Source organism: Cervus elaphus, chromosome 32, assembly GCF_910594005.1.
Source record: "Cervus elaphus chromosome 32, mCerEla1.1, whole genome shotgun sequence".
Taxonomy (NCBI): domain Eukaryota; kingdom Metazoa; phylum Chordata; class Mammalia; order Artiodactyla; family Cervidae; genus Cervus; species Cervus elaphus.
In genome coordinates, this window is record NC_057846.1 from 30,270,092 (window position 1) to 30,292,370 (window position 22,279).

At 34.1% G+C, this 22,279-nt stretch overlaps 1 protein-coding gene across 1 annotated transcript in view; it reads left to right on the top strand.

Annotated features, from left to right (window-relative positions):
* The window catches only part of SGCZ (sarcoglycan zeta), a 1,061,503-nt gene that overhangs the window by 872,777 nt on the left and 166,447 nt on the right, over window positions 1–22,279 (top strand). The window contains exon 3 of the mRNA XM_043893729.1: window positions 12,808–12,909. Coding sequence (XP_043749664.1) covers window positions 12,808–12,909 — 102 coding nt within the window. The remainder of the gene's footprint in view (window positions 1–12,807; window positions 12,910–22,279) is intronic.

Genomic DNA, 22,279 nt, shown 5'->3' on the forward strand with positions numbered 1-22,279 from the left:
AAACTGTTGTGATTAGATCATAATTTACCAGAATATAGTTTGGAATATGAAAGATATTTTAGGTTAAATTTATCCTTGGACACTGATAAAATAAAATTTGCTTTTTAAGAGGATAAGGCCATCAAAAACATTAAAAAGAATTTTAATTGGATACATTAATGATAATAAGAATTTTAAATTCAGGTGCAGAAGATTGAGATAATTATGCCCATCAATTTATGAAACATTGTCATTATTACATCATTTGTCCATAAAAATTCTCTCAATGTTTACTACTTTGTTTATTCATTTATTCATTCTTTCTTTCCTTTTATTTATATATCTATTTTCACTCCCATTATCAGTGCTTGCCCCCTCTTTGTAGTCAACCATTGTATTCCTTTTGGTGATTCTATGTGTTTTGACACAAATATCATCTGTTATGCAAGTATTTTTAATTTATATAAATATTATTCTATTTTTTACATTTTCTAGGTATTGTTTGTAGGTGTACCTTTATTCATTTGCTGCACATGGCTGCATGACATACCCTATATTTTACTCATTCACTTTTCCTGGGCTGGATTCTCAGATTTTATCCAAGTACCAACACACTCCTCCAAAGCATGTACACACCTCCCGCCCTGCCACACACACAAAAAGGCAGTACACAAGCCTATCCCCACATTTTCATAGGACATTGACAACTAATTCATTGTGTGGAAGAAAAAGAAAATATTTACCCATGACTCTAAATTGTGTATGAAAAGCTAGAAACAAGATCAATAATAAAGCTATTACCTAGAATAATTTCTACCAATATCGCAACAAAAAATCATATTTTACCTCCTAAAAGTTTCCAGATGTACACGTTTAAAAATTTGAAAAAACCACAAGTCTAAGCTGTCATCTTCAAAATTTTAATTTAATATTCAGATGAAGAGATGTCCTTTTTCTGTCATCTGGGTAGGTTGAAACTAACCCAGATCTACATTATTCGTCTGGATCTGAGTTATTATAAAAATTACCATTGATTGAAAACAAATATTTTAAGAAATTCTGTGATAAATGAATAACCATAGAGAAAGATTGCAGCATAGACATTGAAGATGAAAGAGCTTTCCTGGTGTGATAATATATTAATAAAGTGCTCTCTAGAAGAAAAAAAATCATATATTTGAGTTGTCAATATGAATACCATATTATCCTACTTTTCTTCTCACCTGCCAGAAATATTAATATCTCTCTAACATAGATTATAATTCACTGACATTTTTAGCATCAGTCTTATCCTTGTGCTGTTTTAATTTAATTTTAGTCTAAAAAGTATCATGGAGTTAGATGAATTTTGATTAAAAGATTTCTCGATAAACTAGATAATAACATTCCATCAAGTGAGTAGGGTTGAGATGAGAGAAGAGAGAAGTCAAAATGTGGTGCAGAGAATAGCACCATTGATTGATCCCGCAGTGAGCTCGGCAGCTAAAAAAGAATCCGGAGATTGTCCAGAGGGGCATATGGTGGCTGGATATTGATATCACCACATTGAAAGCTATGAAGGCCATCCCAGGTGGGGCTTGGGAGACATGATTTTTGGACAAGACAGCTCTTTGCAGCTAAGATATTTCCCGGTAAGACTGAAACTTGAAAGTTTTCTGCTATTAGTTTTCCCAGTAGGTGGGGCAAGTCCTTCATTGAAGTGAGATCTGACTTTTGCTGGACTTAGCGGGCTTACCTGATGGCGATAACCAACATCTTCATTTCTGAGGAATCTCAGGCTAAGGCAACTGCACTTGTCCATTGACTGTAAAACTTTGTCAAGAGGGGTCAATGAATTCTGGGTTAAAAAATTGTTTCAGGACAAAAATTTGGCAAAGAATCATGGCTTGTTCATTGGGGCAACTGCCTTCAGTCTGTCTTCACATTCACCTAATATCCTCTTAGTCTCAAGCTAGTAAGATGACTACAATTTGGGGTTCAATAAGTTAACTTTACCTACCCTTCCTATGCAACACATCTCTTCTAAATCTACACACACACACACACATGCATGTATACACACAACTTAGTTTTATAGAATGAGAGTAATTACAAAGCAGTTACTAGGAAGAATGTGAAACAGTAATTTTATTTACAGAAAATATTGTTCTGAGGCTCTTTTAAAATGTCTGCGACTATACAAATATCAATAATTTGTTCTGGGTGGCTTCGTTTTTAAGATGAACTTTATAATCACTTGGAAGTAGACTTTTGTCTTATCAGAAATAATTTGTTTTCAGGATACCATGATACAGATCTGAGTCAAATGAGAAATATGTGCTGGTAAATGAAGTCAGTGAGAGAAGGAAATGTTTTAAAAATTAAAAGGCAAACAATCTAAGAAAACGAGGTACACATTAGTTCATAAATAATAATGAAAAATATTAACATGACTGAGCGACTGAATTGAACTGAACTGAATGGGGTTACATAGTAAAATAAATTCAGCTTACATTCTCTATCCCTATTGTTGTTAGACTGACTAAGAATGAGAAAACTAAACTTTGGGCTAACTTAATAGCTGCATATAATTCACTTACTTTATTTGTGTGTGTGTGTGTGTGTGTTTTAAATAAAATGAGGGCAATAATATGTCTATTTTATAGGGTTGTTGTGACAATGTGCCATTTGCTAAATTTCTCTGTACTAAGCTCTTAGGATTAATTCCATAGTTAGGGTAGAAACCAAAAATGTTGTCTTGGATGTTTAGAAGGAATTTTTATACAAGACCTTACCTTGAGGCCTGCCTATGTATAGTTACCATACTCTAAGGTCTTATTCTTAATTTACAGGTCCAGAAATGTGATCTTGTTCAAAGAAGTGATTCTTGTTTTAGAAACTAAATTATCCGTACAGTAACAGACATCTATATGCAAAAACCAGAGGTGTCCTCAGCACTGCCTATCTTATTGACAAGAAGTTATATCTCAGAAGCAGCCTGGATTCTTAGCCGTGTTCACTATAGCCTCTTCAGTTTTTCAATATATCTGGGAAGCTGAATTATCAACAGAATTGAGTGGCACTCTACATAGGCTTTCAGTAAGTGTCTGTGGAGACATGGTAGCTTTTAATTCTTTAATCACATCTTTTCAAGCTTTCATGCTAAACAGGGACCTCCTTTTAGAGTATGTCTTCCTTCAGAGTTTATAAAATGTAAGTGAACACAGTATGTTCAAAGGAACACCACTGCACCTATTTCAAAAGGTAAATGAGTGAGTTGGGGGTGGAGGGGAGTCCCTTTGGACAATTGTTTGGGGAAGTTTGTATTAGATAAAGTATTTCTCTCTTCTGGACTTCTCAGAGTGTTGAGAATGCTAATGTGCATTATGAATCTCTGAGTGGGAACACATTTTGCAGTGGTTTCCTAAATTTATTTGAAAGCTGAACTCTTTTTCCAGAGTTTATTATAATTCTGATATACTATCAAACATATTTAGGAAAGACAGACACACTAATAGTGAAGCTTGAGGCTTTATACTTTTGTTACACAGATTAAAATATGGATGTTTTTTCAGTCACCCATTTACAGATGACAGTCTTTAAGGTACACATTGTTATTATTAATTTTTTATTTATTATTTTTCATAAGTCAAATGCCTGAGGTTCTTTGCCACTGTCTCTACACCAAGAAATATGATTTGTTTTTAATAGCATGCTTGGTGTCCCTACAGCACTCTTTATTAGCAAGTCTCTGTCTCTTGCACATCCTCAGTGTTATTAGTCATTCAGTCGTGTCCAGCTCTCTGCCACCCATGGACTGTAGCCCTCCATGCTCCTCTTTCCATGGGATTCTCCAGGCAAGAATACTGGAGTGGGCCGCCAGTTCCTTCTCCAGCATCCTCAGAATGTAACCTTAACTTCATGTTAAAGTGGCACAATGCCACTGCTTCCATGCACGTTTAAGGTTGTATCATATGGTTAAATTTAGATCATTAGACCAAACCACACCAATATTTTTTTTTTCCTGATTGTGATTCCAAAAGATGTCCTGTAAGAAAACTTTTTTTCAAGAATATTAAAAATAAAATAATTTAGTGGTCAAACATTCTTATTGGATCAAATAACTATGATCTATTTCTCCATTATTTTAAGTAGCTCTTTATATGTATGTGTGTGCATATATATGTGTATGTACATATATATAATATATATTGCTGGTTCCCAAAATATATATAGGCTCATTGAATTTATAAAACATATCCATTTTTTCTCCATTAACTGGATAACTGTGATCATGTATGCCACATCAGATTAACATATTTTTGTTTGGCATTTTATTTTTATCCAGTATATATTAACTCTGATGAATTTGTTGTTAATGACATATGTTCTATGAGACTAGTGATTTGTGGGTTGTTAGAAAAAGAAGGAATTATTTATCAAGGATTTGTATTATAAGTAGAAAAAAACTTGGAAGACAAATTGCATTTTATTTTATTATGCTTTTTTAAAAACCACTCACATAGTTAAAAGAACACCAAATAAGAGATACAAAGTACAGTATTTATTTTATTTAATATATCATATATTTAAAACATTTTTACAGCTCTGACAATCGGTAAAGTATAAATTATGAAACAATAACTGGCTAAGAACCAAAGGAATAAATAGTGCTCTGGATAACAAAAGTTTTATTATTAAAAATAATCTCTAAAGACGTTTCTATACAAGCTGAATGAGAGATCAGTTTTCTAAGTCTACCAATCTTTATTACTGTAGAGTTTATTTCCTAATAATAGGCAGGAATAAGGAAGTCCAATTATAATGAAAATAAAATACAGGCCTACAGCAAACAGCATAGTAAAAACACAAGTATAAAGCAACCTACCAACTTATGTTTTATTTCTTCTTTCTCTTATGCTTGGGGAAAAATAGCTCATTATAAATTATAAATAATATCATAAAACAGGTAAGAAAAAAAAATCCTTAGACACTTTAAAGAGAATTTTCTCATCTTTAAATAACAGTTGGAAATTAAATAGATTTTTTTATTCCTTTAGCGTGCAAGAAAGAATAAATAACAAAAAGACCTTTAAAAGTAATTTGTAATTATATTTTAGCAATATAATACCTCCATTTCTCCATATATTTCTTTATTTAAGATATTTAATTTGCACAGTCTCACAGATACTCACCATATTGAGCTCTAATTTGTGTCTAAATTGCCTTAAAGGTTATTTCCTCATGCAAGTTGAAATACAGAGGGAATATCATTAGATACTCAAATCCATATAAAATATGTATTTATCTTCCTTCCTATTCAAATTTTTGAAATGTATGATGCTAGTAATTTGCAAGACATTTATTTTTTAACTTACCCAAAAAAATGTCTAAAATCTATATGTAATTGCCTCCTGGATTCTTTCACCTTTCTTTGAAAAGATTTTTAATGTAAATAATTAATCATATACCATATTTTCTGATTATTTAATGATCATATCATTTTTTAAAACTTTTCTCCGTTCCATGTAAACACACTCATTTATTGACAATTACATTTGCCTGTTAGGAGTAATTCCAATTCTGAGAATGGCCACCATCTAAGGACACCTTCTAATACCAGACAGACAAGGGTCTTAAAAACTATGTGAGATAGGACAGAGTGAATTATTGTCAGATGATTGCAAAGTTATGGTTGTGGATTTTATATTCAACATAACGGCTATCAATATTCTCTTTGTTACCCTTAATATCTATGATTTATTTTAAAGACAGTCTCTTATAATAAACTCCAAAAAAATACTTCTGAATAAAAAATCAAGTGTGTGAAAATTGTAATAAAGATGGCTTTGAAGTCTCTAAATCAAAACATCAAGTGTGTGAAAATTATAATAAAGATAGCTTTGCAGTCTCTAAATGCAAATCGTATGAGCCTTGAATGATGGGTAAGAGTATTAAGAAGAGATGAGGATGAAGATCAATTCAAACAAAATATTTGAATCAGGAAATTTAAAAGGCTGAGTAATATTTCAGTGTATGTGTGAGAGAGAGGGAGAGCAAGAGAGAGAGAGTTTCCTTATCCATTCATCTCACAGTGAGCACTTAGGTGTCTACATATCTTGAATAGCATAAATAATGCTGCAACTGTAGACTTTCAGATATAAAATAAGTCACTGAGCTGTGACATAAGGAAGAGAGCCAATAATATTATAACAGCTTTGCATGGTGACTGGATGGCAACTGGTCTTATCGTGGTGATCACTTTAAAATGTATAGAAATATTGAAACATTATGTTCCACACATGAAGCTAATATCAGTATAATATTTTATGTTATTTGTAACCCAGTTTTAAAAAAAGAAATTAAAATGACGAGACAGAACTTTTTGAAAAACATTAGCTTTATAGTTTAGTAGATAAAGAGTGGATGATGATGAGAAAAGAATAATCCGAAAAACAAAGAATTACATGAGACACACCAAGGGTGTTGAAAATCACTCCAAAGAAGAAGCTTAAGATGTAGCAAGAGAAACGAGGTACCACCTTATTCCAGTCTGAATGGCCATCATCAAAAAGTCTACAAACGATAAATGCTGGAGAAAGTGTGGAGAAAAGGGAACCTTCCTGCACCATTGAAAACTGAAAACTGATAACTAATACATCCACTGTGGAAAACAATATGAAGAGTCCTTAAAAAAAAAAAACAAAACTAGGAATAAATCTACCACATGACCCAACAATCCCGCTACTGGGCATATACTTTGAGAAAACCACACCTTGAAAAGACACATGTACCAGCGTTCATTAGAGCAATATTTATAATAGTCAGGACGTGGAAACAACTGAGATGTCATTGACAGATAAATGTATAAAGATGTTGTGGTATAATTATACAATGAAGTATTACTCAGCTGTAAAGAAGAACAAATTTGAGTCAGTTGTAGTGAGGTGGATGAATCTAGAGCCTCTTAAAGAGAGTGAAGTCAGAAAGGGAAAAACAAGTATCATATATAAATGCATCAATATGGAATCTAGAAAAATGGTCCTGATGAACCTAGCAGAGAACTGAGTTGTGGACACATTAGGGAAAGGTGGGGGTGGGATGAACTGAGAAAGTAGCATTGACATACATTCACTATCATGTGTGAGACAGACAGTTAGTGGAAAGTTGCTAAATAACACAGGAAGTCAGCCTGGTGCCCTGTGATGACCTACAGGGGTGGGATGGGCTAAGGAGAAGGAGAAGAGCAAGGGAAGGAATTTATATATGTAATTATGACTGAACTGAATTGTTACACAGCAGAAACCAATAAAAAATTATAAAGCAATTTTCCACCAATTAAAAAAAATTTTAAAAAGATACAGTAGGAGAGATGCTTTTTTGATATTATTCCGTAACACAAAAGTGATAATATTTATAATGGATTATTTAGAAAGCACATTAAATATTTAAAAGGAATGGCATCAACCTATATAATCCAACGGTTTAGATGATGTAAAGAGTAATTCAATAAAATAACAGTGTAAACAATGTTAAGTTTACACTCCAAACAGTATAAGTATGAAGGCAATTACCAGGTTGGAGATGATTGCCCTTGGGAATAGAAAGGAAAAAATGAAAAATGGGAGAGGTAGATTAAAAAACATAGGTTGAATAGAGATTAATTATATTTATTATCATCATAGTATTAATTTAAATAAACTACAGGGAATAACTATCAAGAATATGCTAGATCCAGGAACAAGGCATTTACATATTATCTTGTTAAATTGCTACAACATCCACATAAGGAAAACTATTGTTTTCTGATTCTTATAGAAAATGATTTAGGTTTAGATAAAGAATATGCCAAAGTCAACAGTTAGTAAATAGTAATCACATTTCAAATCCAAGCTATCCTACTATAGATTATAACTATAATGATGATAAAGTTTAATGTATTTAATGTCTGCTGAAGTTCAAAGATAATCCCTTGAAAGTAAACAATATGAATTTTTACAATAATATGAGATAAAATTTCAAATAAGATGTAATAATGGTTAAAACTTTTGAGTGCTTCTACATGTGTATAGAAGAACTCATAAGATAAACATGATTTTAATCAGTTTACATCCTCATGGCATCCTTACTATAAACTCATAGCTAAATATTATTCCTTTTACATATAACAAAATTAACATGCAAAATAGTGAGTTAAATTGTTTAAGCTTACACAGGATGAAGATAGCAGAGCCAAGGTTAGGGTCTGTACTATAGGTGTGCTAGATTCTGTTATTTTCTGGTGTTTTGGCAATGTCAGTCTTGACAGGAAATCCAGAAATTATTTTCTCCCTTTAGATTTGTAAGGGACCAGGAATACAGTGAATCAAGAAGCTATACTGACAGTAGGAATAAATACACTTTTCCAATTCTCCTACATAAGAGAAACCAGATTATTTCATCATCTCATAATTTATTGGTGGACTTGGTATGTGAATGTGAATATCAGGTTAATTATACAGTAACTATATATTATACAGTTTCATGTATTTTATAACTACATGTAAATAATATAGAGAAACTTACAAGAAAAAGACTGATGAACATAGTGGAGCAAGGTTAGATTCACAACACTAAACTATGGTAACAGTTCTACATTGACACAGGGAAGTTCCATTTCATCTAATTTAAATGAAATATATCTATATTCCCCCAAATTCTGTGTTATATAGAAAGATAACACTGAGCTTAAGATTCAAAACTTCCCCAAATTAAGTATGCATATAATATATATAATATCACCTTTAATTTGGATATCTAGTTCTTTTATTTTAGACATCTTATGAAAACATTTTTTAAGAATAATATTGAACTGTGAATTATATTCATGATAGAATTTGTTTCTATTGCTCTGAGATAGTCTCAGTTCAGTTCAGTCACTCAGTTGTGTCCAAATCTGCAACCCCATGAACTGTAGCACACCAGGCCCCCCTGTCCATCACCAACTCCCAGAGCTAACTCAAACTCATGTCCATTGAGTTGGTGATGCCATTCAGCCATCTTATCCTCTGTTGTCCCCATCTCCTCCTGCCCTCAATCTTTCCCAGCATCAGGGTCTTTTCCAATGAGTCAGTTCTTCGCATCAGGTGGCCAAAGTATTGGAGTTTCAGCTTCAGCATAAGTCCTTCCAATGAACATCCAGGACTGATCTCCTTTAGGATGGACTGGTTGGATCTCCTTGCTGTCCAAGGGACTCTCAAGAGTCTTCTCCAACACCACAGTCCAAAAGCATCAATTCTTCAGTGCTCAGTTTCTTTATAGTCCAACTCTCACATCCATATATGACCACTGGAAAAATAATAACTTTGACTAGATGGACCTTTGTTAGCAAAGTAATGTCTCTGCTTTTTATTATGCTATCTAGGTTGTTCATAACTTTTCTTCCAAGGAGCAAGCATCTTTTAATCTCATGGCTGCAGTCACCATCTGCAGTGATTTTGGAGCCCCCGAAAATAAAGTCTGTCACTGTTTCCACTGTTTCCCCATCTATCTGCCATGGAGTGATGGGACCAGATGTCATGATCTTAGTTTTCTGAATGTTGAGCTTTAAGCCAACTTTTTCACTCTCCTCTTTCACTTTCATCAAGAAGCTCTTTAGTTCTTCTTCGCTTTCTGCCATAAGGGTGGTGTCACCTGCATATCTGAGGTTATTGATATTTCTCCCAGCAATCTTGATTCCAGCTTGTGCTTCATCCAGCCCAGCATTTCTCATGATGTAATCTGCATATATGCTAAATAAGCAGGGTGACAATATACAGCCTTGATGTACTCCTTTCCTGATTTGGAACCAGTCTGTTGTTCCAAGTCCAGTTCTAACTGTTGCTTCCTGACCTGCATACAAATTTCTCAAGAGGCAGGTAAGGTGGTCTGAGATTCCCATCTCTTTAAGAATTTTCCAGACTTTGTTGTGGTCCACACAGTCAAAGGCTTTGGCATAGTCAATAAAGCAGAAATAGATGTTTTTCTGAAACTCTCTTCGTTTTTTGATAATCCAACGGATGTTGGCAATTTGATCTCTGGTTCCTCTGCCTTTTCTAAATCCAGCTTGAACATCTGGAAGTTCATGGTTCATGTACTATTGAAGCCTGGCTTGAAGAATTTTGAGCATTATTTTGCTTGTGTGTAGTACAATTGTACGGTAGTTTGAGCGTTGTTTGGCATTGCCTTTCTTAGGGATTGGAATGAAAACTGACCTTTTCCAGTCCTGTGGCCACTGCTGAGTTTTCTAAATTTGCTGGCATATTGAGATAGTCTAGCAGTTGCCTTAAACATTTGCAAAGCAACTTCATGGGAGCACTTCAGAATGCTTCTTTCAGGTAGGCGTTTGAGAACATACCTGGACAGCCACTGTGTGAGATTAACTCAAGAAAACCCTCTGAAACAAAACTGTATTTGAAGGCCGCATGTCACTGTATGTACTACTATTTTAGTACTGAAAGAGTTCTGTCTCTAGTCTACTTCTGCAGCTCCTATGTCCTCTAGACCTTATCATGTCTGGAAATGTTCTCGCCTTCAAGATCTGAAAATCTGAGTTTCCAATTTCTGATGACAAACCTGTCAGCATTTCTTGTATTTCTTAACCCCTATTGAACTTGATCATTAATTTGTCACCCATTGATATTCTTTTTTATGTGCTATTTTTGTAGCCCAATCTTATTTTTCTGGCTTTACATGTCTCTACTTAATAAGAAAAAATAATGCCATTTGAGGGACATTATTCTTTTGTTACTTTAGAACACCACATTCCTATGACTTTTTGCCATTCCTGTCTAATAAATCCTCAATTTTGAAACTCTATCACTGTTAATTCTGACTATTTCTGTTGCACACTGTTGCAAAACTCTTAAGAGTCAGTGAATGAATGACCCTGTAACTAATATCTATATCAGACACTTCAATTGCAGAAGGGAAAGAGGATGTTATAAAACTGATATAAATTAGTTCTGTCTCAGAGTAAAAAAAGTATGCCTGTTTTCTCATCAGAATTTGTCTTCAGTGATGCTTGAAATTTTCATGTTAAAAAAAAATTAGTTCATTTCCCTATTAGGCATTTTCAGTGGCAGCTTGAAGTTCAAGCTGATAAAAAGTTCAAGCTCAAGAAGTGAATTCCTCTGTTTGATCCAAAAGTTCAGTTCAACCAGAATCAATTATTTTCTCCTTCTGTGAGAAGACTGAAATCTCTCCACCTCAAAATATTTCCATTTCTCTTCTTAGTGATTTTCTTTGTCTGAGTTAAAGAAAAAAGGCCCTCAGTTCTTATTCAAAATTCTATCCATTGTTCTACTATTTCATTGACTTTCTTTTGAGGTCAGAGCAGAGGTTAGAGGCAAGGACTATCTGAATCTCTTGCCTTTCCTCTTCTACTAATCCCAGCCTTCCAGAATGTAAAGAATGTGTCTTTCCAACCTACAGACCTACTCATTTTCTAAGAGCTTCTCCTTTGTTTTTATATACTTTTTTCCCCCCATATAGAACTTGCTCTTCCATCATGATAATGTCAAGCAAGACCAAAGCAACTGTCTCTCCCCAGCCTGCTTTCTACAGATGTGTTGATTGATGAATAAAATTCTGAATTGTGTAATACTTCTTGAAGTATAGTTAGAAAGTTCAAAGCTGAACTTATTTTTGCCATTGAGCTTACAGATTTCCCTATTTCAATTGTAAAACTCACTACTTGTCCTTACATAGTCATAGTTGTAAATCCTTGGGTCAATTGTAAACGGCCCCCTTTTCAGTATCTCAAGAAAAAATTAGTCACCAGGTCTTGAAAGTTGCTCTTTGACCACACTCCTCTCACTTACTACAGAGTTGTGCATTATCACTGACACTCTAGATAGCTCCACATAGTACTTCTACCAGATTTTCCTTAAAGTATAACTCTAATCATTTTAAAACATTGAGCTATTCAAGAACTTTTTATGTTCCTTCTCTTGGAGGCTGTTGTATCAATACATACAGATTCCTGAGCTTTGCATTCATGGCTTTCCTTTCTCTGACCTCAAAACGTATTCCTAATTGTTTTCACTCATGATATTCCATTAGCCAGGTTGGATGGAATGCTATTTCCTGTTGTGACCAGAATGGTCAGTTTGTTCCTCCCTCTAGGGACATCTCTTGTTGAAACTCCATGTTCTTAAGGTCTTTATCACAGTCAGTCTCTTCCACGAGAAATGGTGTACTCTCCAACCAGATGTGAAATCTCCTTTCTTTGATTCCTATCAGTACTCTGTTCTTACTATTTTTATTTTTTGTTTCATAAATATTATTGGTGCCCTGTTTTATCATACTCATGGAGTATTATTTTCTAAAGAAAAGGACATAAGCGTTACCCATGATTAAAGTACTGGGACACCATGCTTACTTACACTAGTCGATCATTAATTGCTTGTTCAAATGTGAGTATTTATAGTATAAATATGTGTATAACTGTCATGTAAAATATCATTAGATCTCTCCACAAACAAAGTTGTTTTTAATAATCAGGAAGCAAGTATAATTATGCCTAATAAATAATTAAAAGTGTTGGTGCATGAAGAAAGTATAGGGTTTATTCACAGATGAGTCCTAGTCTCTGTTAGACTGGAAAGAAGCGACCAGGTCCTCTATACTCTTTTCCTGTTCATTTTAAACAGAGCCCACTGTATGCATGCCAACTGCTGCAATCATTCATTAAGTAGATTCAGCCTCTCATTTTCCTTAAATCATCACGGATTTGAGCTTACTGTTTTCTCACTTTAGGCCTAAGAAAATTATGGCCAGTTATTCATTCTCCAGTTAACCTAAAAGTGAACTATATTTCATTGCTTGTAGGATGGTATGGGAAATCTGAGAGTCACCAAGAAGGGAATCCGACTTGAAGGTATATCTGAGTTTCTACTTCCATTGTATGTGAAAGAAATTCATTCTCGAAAGGTATGTGATACTGGCTTTGGCTTACTGTAAAAGATAATTTAGAGGTTATGTTTTAGCTTGAAATAGGAAGACAAAACCCCTTATCTCTTCAGTATGCATTTAGTTACTCTATGCTAAGACTTATTTGAAGAAATCAAAACAATGAAACAATTGAAAAACCCGTGGAGAAGGTTAGTTTCAAACTGATAAATTAGAGAGCCTTTTTTAATTAAACTGCAGTGTTGCTTTTGTTAGTCTATAAAATATGCCCTCTGACATTAAAAATCCAGTTATATTCATTCCAAAAGGGGCATTTAACATATTTTGAGTAATTTTTGCAAGAACCTTGGCTTTAATAAATGATTCTAATTCAATATATTAATGCATCTTTTCAGCTTTAATGGACATGCATTTTTTAAAAGAGGTGACAAAAAGTCTTAGTACAGAAATTAAATTTATTTCTGGATCTACATTATTTAAAACCAGTAAAAATATTTACTCTTTCAATGTGTATGTGTGTGTGTGTGCTATGTGTATTTTACCACCTGGCAGCATGCTACAAATCAAAACATTATAGCTTACTTAACATTGCTTATTTTGGCTTAAGTGTGTTATTTCTCAGAAGGTAGTATCTTTTGTACCTCAAAATCTCACTAGACTGTTTCAAATGTAATAGGCACTCCCCTGAGACAACTGTGCATGTGTGGAAAGAAATGTAATAAAATAGAATAATTAGATTGTTATATAAAGTATGGAAAGATTATTAACCTTATTTCATAAATATCAAAGTCTATTTTAGACTAGAGTAATGTTTTAATATTATCAATGTAATATATTAGCAAATGAGTTGCACAATAAGCCAAAATTTTATAATTTGCTTCAAGGCTATTTTTTCCCTTAAATATCAAAGTGAACACAGAACAAAGGATTATTTTCTATAAAAATTCTAATTAGGATAATTATATTATGTTTAACCTTTATTTTGTTATGTGTGAACCTGCAATACTTTCTAATGATGTATTTAGTGACTGCTACTCTGGGTACTGGAAATTTTTTATTAAAATTATTTTCTAGATTTTGGTCAGAGAATAAATAACAATATAGATCCATATGCACACCTGACCTTACATGAATAAACAAGCAAAACCACTTAAATTTAAAAGTTTGGTGTTCTTTTTTATTTTTATGAAAACTGAAAAAATAGCATGGTAACACATATTAGCATCTTCCCTTTGATTGGAAGTCATCACCACTCAGTTATTTTATGATTCCTTCCTGTGTTTGGCACTATTAAATAATTTCATATTTGAAGAAATGCAAACTCATACATGAAAATGAAAAATAGTACTTAACATAGGACAAAGGTGAGAGTCACCATAGGCAGGAACTTCTTTGAAAATATATCCTATTGATAAATACAGGGATGACCCCCCCACAAAAAAAAAAAAAAAAAAAAGATTTATTTTCAAAGCCATTTTAGATCGATTTGGAGTATTTTCCTTAGAGTATAGTTTAGATAAGGATTGTCAAGGTCCCTGTCGGTAGGAGGGTCATAAAGTTTACCTTCCCAGTAGGAACATTTTTGAGAGTATAGCAACAGGTGTAAACAAGGATTTTCCGAAGAACCTGCAATGTATGTTCACTCCATCTGTGGACCAAATAAGAAGGAATTTACTCTTATAGCATTTAAATGTGAGGTAGCGACAGATGGGCTTTCTAACCTTTATCCCTGGGAAAGTTCACAAGCATTTCTAAAACCCACCATATTGATTGAAATCTGTATGCTCCCTTTCCCATCCCCAGCCCTGGCGCTCCTCCGCTCATTATCCTTTGCCTCTCAGTACCTGTGAAGTGCGGTACCGCCCAGGCAGGAGCGAGCATGTTCCATTAGCAGTCAGACTGGAGGTCTGGTTTGAGAACAAAAGAGAGACTCATTTACTCCTTGAAAATGGCTCTACCCATATGCCACAAAAATAAATATTTAAACTAAGGAGAAAAATGTATCTTTTATAAGCAGGCTCCACATTAAGACTCTCTTACCGTGAACACATGCAGTTGTTTTTTCTCTGCCGTAAAGTTTATTCGCTGTTTTAAAAAGTCAGCCACAATGTTTCTGAGCCTTCATTTTCTCATTAATAATATGAGTTTGGTAGAAATTGATCAAAATGCCTAATTCTTAGGTTACAAAAGAACATAAAATACTCAGTAATACTTGTAGAGATGAGATTTTACATCATTTTTTAAATTCCACTGTACATTTCAATCTTTCTACACATTTTCATGTATTCAAATGTTTTTATGATAAAGTGTCAAAATTCCTGTAGGTAAGATAAGAAAATCTAATAAATTCAAAATGTAATTATGAAAATTCAACTAAGTGAGAAAAATAGAAGTTTACTACAATTTTGATTTGTGCAAATTTTGTTCCTGCAATTTTGATTTGTGTGTATTTATGTGTGTGTGTGCTTTCCTGCACTAATGCCAGTGGATTGCCGTCTTTGTATTTAGCCAGTATCCCACTCTGAAATTTATTTTCTAGTTATGTAGTTATTTAATCCTGTAGAAAGACAGTACATTTCTATTGTTCAGAAAGTGCAGTTGCCCATAGACATAAGCACCTAACCTCCTACTTTAATAAATCATGGGCTGGTTCTACCCTCAAGCTCACGGGCCCTGTGACATTTGAAGTTCTGTTATTACCCATGAAGTTTACTCTCTTCTTCATGCTTTTAAGAAAACAACCTTTTAAAGTGATTGATCATATTAGCACACACAGAAAAGCATGTTGTGTGCTTAAAATATCTTAAAATTCAATGCATCTTCAAAATTGACATTATTTTCATAGAGTATGTACTCATTGAACATTTGTGAGGTTAAGTGTATTGTTTTCTTTGGGTACAAAATATTCAAAGATATGGAATTGACTTTATATATAATATTCTGAATGGGACTTTAATGAATGCAGTCTAACATTAAGTTAAATATTTAAATTATCAGGAATTTAAGACTTGTATCACAAGCTTTTTAATGTACTTTAAATGTTTCTCAAGATTTCAAAAATTCAGGGTACTGAGATGGCTAAACTATCTACATTTCGCCAATTCCTATTGGAAAAAAAATTGCATCATGAGTTCTCTAGGGCAATTTTAAATATTGTCCAACTTCACTGTTTGAGCAAACTCAGGGAGACAGTGATGGACAGAGACGCCTGGCGTGCTGCAATTCATGGTGTTAGACCCGACTTACTGACTGAACAACAGCAACAAGAACTTCATTTGATTTTAGCTGAACACCTCTCTTAGTTTTTGGTTTTTTTCCTGTTTAAGGATCCTCAGTTAAGCTGTTACCTCACCACTGCCCCACAACCCCAGCATCGTGCATGACAGGCTGATAATTGTGTCGGGGAAAACCACCAGTTAATTCCAATCCCAGTAACTCCACAGCAAAGCAGACGCGTTTGCATTTTTCAGGATTCCTGCATTAGCAGATCTGTGAGCAGGGTTCCACCTTCCCTTTGCTTCCAGTCATTTCATTTGGCTTCGAAGCTCCAATGTTGACTGGGTTCTTGGATGCAATCAGTTTTTCACCTCCTGTGTTCAGTTCTTTAGAGGGTTCGGACACAAAGCCGTGGGGCCAGGCAAGTTCACCAAACCTCTCTCCTGCTTACACAGCCTGATAATCTCCTGACCCTGTGCCCTCAGCTGCCCTGGAGAATCTCCTCTATTCAGGTTCCTTTCTCCTTTGCAAAACCAATCCATACAAACAGATACCTGTAAGCCTCTATAATCTTTTTGTTATTAGCATTCTTATCACTTTATTTCACATTCAGATGTTTAATGCAGATGGGGTTTATTGTTTTACTCCAGTGTCTTTATTCAAGTTAAATCAGTTCAGTTCAGTCGCTCAGTCATGTCCAACTCTTTGCAACCCCATGAACCGCAGCATGCAAGGCCTCCCTGTTCATCACTAACTCCCGGAGCCCACCCAAACCCATGTCCATCGAGTCGGTGATGCCATCCATCCATCTCATCCTCTGTCGTCTGCTTCTCCTGCCCCCAAACCCTCCCAGCATCAGAGTCTTTTCAAGTGAGTCAACTCTTCCCATGAGGTGGTCAAAGAAGTGGAGTTTGAGCTTCAGCATCAGTCCTTCCAATGAATATTTAGGACTGATCTCCTTTAGGATGGACTGGTTGGATCTCCTTGCAGTCCAAGGGACTCTCAAGAGTCTTCTCCAACACCATAGTTCAAAAGCATCAATTCTTCAGTGCTCAGCTTACTTTATAGTCCAATTCTCACATCCATACATGACCACTGGAAAAACCATAGCCTAGATGGACCTTTGTTGGCAAAGTAATGTTTCTGCTTTTTAATACGCTGTCTAGGTTGGTCATAACTTTCCTTCCAAGGAGTAAGTATCTTTTAATTTCATTGCTGCAGTCACCATCTGCAGTGATTTTGGAAATACACACAAATTGTCCCAAAATCTTTACACTTAGAAAAAAAAAAAAAAAACAGTTAACATTTGGTGAATATCACAACAGTTACGTATAGATTTGCACAAATGAAAAGATAAATATATAGAGAGAGACATGTACCTGCTATTTATAAATAGTATATTATACATAATTAAATTGGAAAGAATTGCTGACCTTAAATATTTTTTCACCATGAGAACGGTTTTTTCTAAACTTATCTTTATGGTTAAGAATAAAAGATGATGAATACCATTAGGAAACTGGATGCATTAGCCCCATGTTTTAATTTCAGACAGTGTTCATTAACTCCCTGCCGTGCAATTTGAGGTGATTAGCTTTCCTCCAATTTGTCTTCAACCCTATTCATTTTCAGGATTTTTTTTAATAATTATATACTTAAATTTGTCAGGGTTCATAATATTTACATTCTGTTCTGCTAGTTTAATTGCCTTGGCACTTTGGTCTTAATTTTACGTACAGATGGCTGTCAGTCTCATGACCAGTCCTTCTTTTATTATGGCTTATCCAGGACTGATTTTACTATTCAAATCATTCTTCCTTACTTGTATTTCATTGTTAATTAGTTTTGTTTGTTTGTTTGCTGTTCCTTGAAATATTTCACATGAAATGTTTCTGTTGTCTTTATTATTTTCTGGAATATTATTAATGGTTCATCTCTTCTTTTCCTATTATCTCATTGCTCTATAAAATTCTAGCATCGGATATTGCCATTAAAAGTCTCAGGAAAGCCTGGCATTTTTCTCCTGTTGATGCCAGGCATGTTCTGCCTGGATGCCTGATACATTTCTGCCATTTCACTTCTTTCATTTCAGGGACCTTTTCTATATTGTATCACTCAATATCATTCAGTCCCATTTGCTGAGGTCTTCAGAGAAAACAATAATTCTTATGATCTTTTTTATCCTCTGCAGCTATCATGATTTCTCTAATTATTTTAAACTTTGTATGTTTTCTCTGATAGAAGTAAGTTATTATCTAGAGTCTTTCTTCTATCCCATTAGTTTATTTATCCCCATATTAATTTTGCCTTTGCTCTATCTAATTCATGTATTTTATTTATAAGGATGTTGTCTTGTCAGAATTTGCCTTAGGTCCATAGTCTTTTAAATCTTTATAAGTTATTGTCTTTGAGCTCTGGTTTTATTAAAATCAAAAGTCTTAAATACTAAAACTTACGGCACTTTCCTTACCTAGTTTGCATTATCCCTAATGAGCCTCTACCACATTCGAGGTAAATTACTGTCTAGCAGCTTTGTTTGTTTCCCTGGAGACTGATGATGGGAAGGGGCAACCAAACTGTGAGTAAATGCCTGTATCAACCAGACTTGGACTATTCTAGTTCCATGGGACTTCGTGGCCCTTCCTGCCTCTGTAGATGTCTTCCAATGGCATATACAGTCTCTTAATTTTTTTTTTTTTTTTTTTTTGCAGTACTGTCTACCACCTTCTTTCCTCTTTCCAAATTAGTTGATTTGGGTTAAACTTTTCTTTATATTTTCAGAATATATCAACATTCCTCCATTTCTTCTGGGATATGGGTGAAAATAGGTAAGGGAGGCATACTATACGCTGCTATGAAGTAATCTTTCTTTCCTTGGCTTTCACTTTTTCATGTTTATAACATACATTTGTATCAATAAATTATTGGCTATTCCAGTAAAATTTTATTTTTAAAAGAAATAGTTATCATTTTATTTGTTTGGTAGTGAGAGAGTTTTTGAGATTTTCTATTTTGATGTATCCTATTAGGTAGGATCCTTCCTCCATCCCTCTTTCCTTCCTTTTTTTTTCCTCTTCCTTTGTCTCTCTGTTTCTTTCTCTCTCCCATCCTTCCTTCCTTCCTATGTTCATTTCCTTCATGACTGATAGCCCCCAGCACCATAATTTGAATACTCCATTTTTCCCATCACTGATTAAATACAACTTTCCTGATATACTACATTACTAAATGTGCATAGATTTACTTCTGGTCCCTCTACCTGTTCTATCGATATATTTCTACTAAAACTAAACTGTAACTTTAAGGAACTGTTACAGCAAGTTCTGTGTTATTGCTCTTTTTCAAAACCTTTTGACTATTATGCATTTTCTCTTCCAAATGAATTTATTAATCAGCTGTCAAGTTTCATAAAAATTCCAGTTGGAAACTTAATTATGGCTACATTTAATTTGGTAACATTGACATCTTTATAGTTCTAAGATTTTTCTGTCTAAGAATATGGCTTCTCTCCTGAATTTTTTTTTTTTTTCGAGAACTTACTTTGTGTTGCTCAAAAACATTCTTTAACATTCTTTTTCATATAAGCATTGCAAGTTTCTTATCAATCACTTTATGGTTCATATTGCATATGGGAATGAGTTTTCCATTACCTCTTCCCTTTGCCTTTGTGCTTGTGGAGAAAAGCTGTGCCTTTTGGTGTTGTGAATGTCAGTTGGCCATTTTCTTGATTTTTTTTTCATTTATATTGTATTTCAAATCATTTTTGTGGCTGTTCAGACAGATAATGGATTTTAATACAAGCTAACATTCAGCATAGAGTAGATTTCTGAAGTCCAGCTCCTGGTTTCAAATCCTGTCTCTTACTTAGTAGTTGAGACTAGTTACCTTGTTTAACCTCTTTGTGTCTTTCTTTTGTCATCTGCAAAATAAAGTTCATAGTAGCCCCTAATATTTTTAGAGACTAGATAGAGTATTGTGGTTATTGTTAGGAGAGATAAAAGAGGTATAGCCTTTACCACAGAATCTAACACAAAGAATAGAATTACTTATTATTTTTAATGAAAGCCAAATACTATACTAAATGCTTTGCATATTTTCACTTATTTAATCCTTACTATGTGATGAGGATAATGAGTAAAAACAGTATATTTAGAAGTAACCACTTAAGGATTTGCTAATGCATTGCAAATGGGATGTGAGAATAAGAGAGATCCTAGTATAATGTCAAGGTTTTTTGCTCTGAGTAGTCACTATTAGCCAATTTGGGGCACAGCAGGGAGTGGCTGAAGATTTTGAGCACAATTTTAGAGCTATTAGTTTTGCCTACTAGAAGAGCAGGCAATTCAAGTTAGCAAGATATCTGAGTGCGTATTTCATGTTGAGGCATAACCTAGAGACTCAAATTAGAGACATTTTAATATCAATATTAATATCCATAGCTATTATTATCTAATTTAAATACATGAGATCAGTCAAGAGGATCAGTGAGTGTGGATAGAATATTGGATATTCTGTCTACATTCACTATAACTCTTTACCCCAATATTGAAGAAGTGTAAGACTCAACCACAGACTAAGAAGGGGAGACTGGTGACGTAGGAAGAAAACCAAGAGTATGGTATCCTGAAAGGAAAGAGGGTGATAGAATGCAGAACTGTTTCTGATGGGTCAGTTAACATGAAGTCTGAAAATCGATCCTTCTGTTACTAGCTTGTTCAGAAATCACTGTTTTTTTCTCCATATTTTTAGATATTTATCAATGTAATATTTATTATTCCCCTTAATTAATATATTCAGCGAATTCCATGTAAAGATATCTAAATGTCAAAGCAACAACCTTATGAGGTGAGCAGAGCAGATAACTTTATTCCCATTTTGCAGATACTTTACCTCAAGACTAAGAGAATTTAAATGAGGTGTTCAAGGTCTGAGGACTCAAAAGTGAGCCAGAATTCACATCTCAAGTCACTGCTTTTTGTTCTAGCCACCTAGTTTTTGTAAAAGTTTCTTCTACAGATGTTTTTATAAATTGTAGACCTGCTATTCTAAATAAATAATTGCTATAAATATTTACAGTCTGACAGCACTAGAAATAATAGGACTTTAAGTTCCTCAGTTTTTTTTTTTTCAATTGAAGTATAGTTGATTTACAAAGTTGTGTTAGTTTCAAGTGAACAGCAAGGTGAGTTAGTTGTGCATATACATATATCCACTCTTTTTTTAGATTTTATTCCCATACAGGTCATTACAGGGTGTGAATAGAGTTCCTGTGCTATACAGGAGGTTCTTATTATTTATCCATTTTATATATAATAGTGTGTATATGTCAGTCCCTATCTCCCAAATTATCCTTCTCCCCATTTCCCCCTTGGTACCCTTAAGCTTGTTTTTTATGTCTGTGACCTCAATTTGTTTTGTAAATAGATTCCTCAGTACCATTTTCTAAAATTCCACATATAAGCAATATCATGTGATATTTGACTTTCTCTTTCTGACTTACTTCATTCAGTATGACAGCCTCTAAGTTCATCCATGTTGCTGCAAATGACACTCTTTCATTCTTTATATGGCTAAGTAATATTCCATTATGTGTGTGTGTGTGTGTGTGTGTGTGTGTGTGTGTGTGTAGCACATCTTCTTTATCCATTCCTCCATTGATGGCCATTTAGTTTGCTTCCACGTCAGGAGCAATGAATAGTGCAATTAATAGTGCTGCAATGAACACTGGGGTGCATATATCTCTTCAAATTATGGTTTCCTCCAGATACATGCCCAGGAGTAGGATTGCTGGACCATATGGTAGCTCTACTTTTAGTATTTTAAAGAATCTCCAAACTCTTCTCCACAGTGGTTGTACCAATTTACTTTCATCAGTTTTGATGAACTTACACCTTTTCTATTATATTTACCGAATATCTACAAATAATTCATCTGAGCCTCTTTATCAAGATTATGTTACATGCTAGTTAAGGAACACTAGTAGTGAATACAGAAAAGGTAACACATTTGTGCAACTAAGTGGTTTTTAATGTTTGTAAATTCAGACATCTTTGTAAAATCCACAAAAACCTGAGGAAAATATCTAAACATAAGGATAAAAATAATTAAATACATTTTTAAGTGGTTCATACATGTCCCTCAACCATTTGTCAACTGATGAAAACACTGAAATCGC